The following is a 3981-nucleotide window of genomic DNA, read 5'->3' as shown; positions in this document are numbered from 1 at the left end:
ACAAATGGAAAAAGTGGTAAAAATAAGTGGGCAGATCAATACCACACAGCCTGCCCAAATGCTGTACAGGGGTAGGTGTATAAAAGGGCGTCACACTCCACAGTTATATAGCGTGGTGATAAAGTACTAAAGTGACGGGCTCATGGAGAGAGAACAATAGCAGGCATAAAGTGGCGAGCTGTGTATTAAAGTCTTAAGTGTAAAAGACCAATGTTAAGATATATTATCTCCATATAGGCACATCCAAACAGTAATGACACCACGTCGCAGGGGCACTCAGGCTAGGACATGAGGTATTGTGGTATTGATCTGCCCACTTATTTTTACCACTTTTTCCATTTGTTCCTCATCCTGGTATGACTTGTCTTTTTTATATGTCTTTTGTACTAGTTGTCTTCACATGATTTTATCTAATAAAATTGAATTTTTATGTGCAGTCGTTGCCCGATCTCCTTTTGTCCTCCTATCTTGTATGCTATTTGGAGTAGGCTCTAGCCCTAGGGGTCCCCATTTGTGGCCTCCATGGAGTTATAAGTATCATGGCGATATTGTTATATCTAATGACAAACTCAGTTGCGCAACATGTAGGTCTATATAATGAGACCCTACCACATCTATCCAAATAATGCACCCTGTCTGCTATACAGAGGCAATGCTCCCTATATAAGTAACCAAGGGACCCCCCCCCCCCAGCCCTAATGTACAGATCACATAGTACCTCTGTATAAAACACCAAAATATCCAGATTAGCTTAAGATATAAAATTTATTCCTATAACAATAGAAGCTAATTCCATGCCACTGGATTGAGTTGCAGGTTTCCCACCCTCCCCCTCACCTCAGTAGCAGTAAAACCAAAGCATACATTAAAGAGTGCATAGTACAGAGCCTATGATTGCCTCAGGAGAGAAAATAAGGGCACATGTTCCTCCGACATGACCAAATCAAGACCCGGCAGTGGTGTAATAATAATGGGATGGAGTCTCGGTGTGACTGCCCGACACCCAGTCATTGCTTTGTACAAAAGATTGTAATCTCTGGTGTTTTGGCACAGTTCATACACAGCGAGAGAAATGGAGACTGAAAAGAGGAAAAAAAACTTGGTATTATAGAGCTGAAAGCGTAGACGAGACTGCAGGGCTGGGGAGTTCAGCTCCGGAGAGGGACTGCAGGGCTGGGGAGTTCAGCTCCGGAGAGGGACTGCAGGGCTGGGGAGTTCAGCTCCGGAGAGGTACTGCAGGGCTGGGGAGTTCAGCACCGGAGAGGGACTGCAGGGCTGGGGAGTTCAGCTCCGGAGAGGGACTGAAGGGATGGGGAGTTCAGCTCCAGAGAGGGACTGTAGGGATGGGGAGTTCAGCTCCGGAGAGGGACTGCAGGGATGGGGAGTTCAGCTCCGGAGAGGGACTGCAGGGCTGGGGAGTTCAGCTCCGGAGAGGGACTGCAGGGCTGGGGAGTTCAGCTCCGGAGAGGGACTGCAGGGCTGGGGAGTTCAGCTCCGGAGAGAGACTGCAGGGCTGGGGAGTTCAGCACCGGAGAGGGACTGCAGGGCTGGGGAGTTCAGCTCCGGAGAGGGACTGCAGGGTTGGGGTGTTCAGCTCCGGAGAGGGACTGTAGGGCTGGGGAGTTCAGCTCCGGAGAGGGACTGCAGGGCTGGGGAGTTCAGCTCCGGAGAGGGACTGCAGGGCTGGGGAGTTCAGCACCGGAGAGGGACTGCAGGGCTGGGGAGTTCAGCTCTGGAGAGGGACTGCAGGGCTGGGGAGTTCAGCTCCGGAGAGGGACTGTAAGGCTGGGGAGTTCAGCTCCGGACAGGGACTGCAGGGCTGGGGAGTTCAGCTCCGGAGAGGGACTGCAGGGCTGGGGAGTTCAGCTCCGGAGATAGTGCAGCAGAAAGCAAGGTGCAGCAGAAGGAGAACCTACCAATACTTCACTATAGCTCCACAAGGCAAATGTTATCAAAGGAAAAATACCCATTATTTTCACCATTATTTGCTTTCTGTATGTCCTTATTTTTTGGAGTTGACCAGAAATGATCCTTCAGGAACCTCATCCATCTCTGGCCATGATGAAGAAGTCACCCAATCCCCTCTAGGTCCATGTCACATACAATCTCTGATATCCTGGGTGATGGGTATATACAGCAGGATGGGATTCCTCAGCGGATGACATGATATTTGGTAGCATTGTGCGCCTTTCCTCTCCGCAGAAAGACTAATAATAACCCCTTGTTATATCGCTCAATGGGAACGCAATGTGGGCTCGTAGTCATGCGTTTGGATGGATACTTATTGATTGATATATATAGATATATATTATTTTTTTTATTATTTTCCGGGACAGTATCACCAAATATGTACAATACAGTAGTGCCTATGGGTGTCACCATCCAGATCAGGAGAAGACCACGGATTGCAGCAGGTCCCCCCTGCCCAGTGCGGGGGCTTCCTGGTGAGGCTGCTCGGTAATCCCAGGCTCCAGATTTGGGGGGCTCTGTTCTTTCCTCTGGATGTTGGGGGAATTGTAGATATCTTGGGGGTTCCTTGGCTGTCTATTCATCCTGTCGTATAAATGACCTCTCTCTGCCTTGGGGCTGCAGTGATCTCTTTCATATTCCTCCTGGGCTTTCTCAAATTTGCGTTTTTTCATCTTGCTTTTGTGCAAATGAAAGGTGCTCAGCGAAAGGACCACCAGGCAGAAGATGACGGTGGCCAAAACTATCAAAACCAGTGTGGAGGAGAAGGTCTGGAACAAGGGCTCCACTTCTGTGGTGCAGATGGTGGCGTTGGGTGCGGAGGTCCTGTTCAGCACACAGGGGGGCACAGATAGCCTCAGCTGCTTGGGGATGCTGGCACTCATTGAGAAGGTTGGTGTGAAATTAAAAAAAATGCAAGGGAGGGTACAACCTGCCCCCCTCTTACCAAAGGAACCAAAGCTGGGGGATTTGATGGTCTGGAAGTAGTCTGCGGTCCTCAACCTGGAAAGACAGAAAAGTCACACATAGTGGGAGCCCATAGATCACCATGGCACAGTATGGCAGGATTTAGCTTTCATCCTGCAGATGCCAAGCAATATAGTTTCTGTCCATGTTTAGGCACTTTGGGTATTGCACAATGCTAATGCATTGCAGGGCAGATCCATGGGCGCCTCGGGGCTGTGCCCGGGCAGGCTGGCGCTGGGAGCGGCGGCACTTACCTGCGAGCAGTGCTGTGTCTGGCGCTGAGTCCCGGCTCTGCCCGCGCCTGGCTGCAGAAGGCACTGAGCTCGGGCAGCTCGGGAGGCAGCAGCCAATCGCCGCCGCGCGCTGTGCTGACGTCATCCTGCCTCTGTCCGGCTTCTGCTCTGAGCTCCCGATGTGCCCGCCCGGCGCCTACAGAAGCTGTGCGCCCGGGACTGCCCGGCATCTCCGCAGACCCCTGCCCTCAGGAACACCCTGCCCGCAACCCCTGCCCTCAGGAACAACCTGCCCGCAACCCCTGCCCTCAGGAACACTCTGCCCGCAACCCCTGCCCTCAGGAACACCCTGCCCGCAACCCCTGCCCTACCCCTGCCCTCAGGAACACCCTGCCCGCAACCCCTGCCCTCAGGAACACCCTACCCGCAACCCCTGCCCTCAGGAACAACCTGCCCGCAACCCCTGCCTTCTGGAACACCCTGCCCGCAACCCCTGCCCTCAGGAACACCCTGCCCGCAACCCCCTGCCTTCTGGAACACCCTGCCCTCAGACCCCTGCCTTCTAAAACACCCTGCCCGCAACCCCTGCCCTCAGGAACACCCTGCCCGCAACCCCTGCCCTCAGGAACACCCTGCCCGCAACCCCCTGCCTTCTGGAACACCCTGCCCTCAGACCCCTGCCTTCTAAAACACCCTGCCCGCAACCCCTGCCCTCAGGAACACCCTGCCCGCAACCCCTGCCCTCAGGAACACCCTGCCCGCAACCCCCTTCCTTCTGGAACACCCTGCCCTCAGACCCCTGCCTTCTAAAACA

General features: G+C 53.5%; 1 protein-coding gene across 1 annotated transcript; it reads right to left on the bottom strand.

Moving 5' to 3' along the window:
- Nucleotides 1-774: 774 nt before the first annotated feature.
- On the bottom strand, nt 775-3378 carry C2H11orf87 (chromosome 2 C11orf87 homolog). Its single transcript, XM_075337423.1, has 2 exons — nt 3189-3378; nt 775-2970 (listed from the first exon to the last, which is right to left on the bottom strand). The coding sequence occupies exon 2, from the start codon at nt 2850-2852 to the stop codon at nt 2388-2390; it is 465 nt and encodes a 154-aa protein (XP_075193538.1). The 5' UTR covers nt 2853-2970; nt 3189-3378; the 3' UTR covers nt 775-2387.
- Nucleotides 3379-3981: the final 603 nt, after the last annotated feature.

Source organism: Anomaloglossus baeobatrachus, chromosome 2 (genome assembly GCF_048569485.1).
Source record: "Anomaloglossus baeobatrachus isolate aAnoBae1 chromosome 2, aAnoBae1.hap1, whole genome shotgun sequence".
NCBI lineage: Eukaryota > Metazoa > Chordata > Amphibia > Anura > Aromobatidae > Anomaloglossus > Anomaloglossus baeobatrachus.
This window is presented reverse-complemented; position numbering and strand designations above follow the sequence as displayed.

What these genes read in the sequence shown, in the direction of transcription:
- C2H11orf87 (XM_075337423.1), bottom strand. Translation starts at nt 2,852, where the DNA reads ATGAGTGCCAGCATCCCCAAGCAGCTGAGGCTATCTGTGCCCCCCTGT.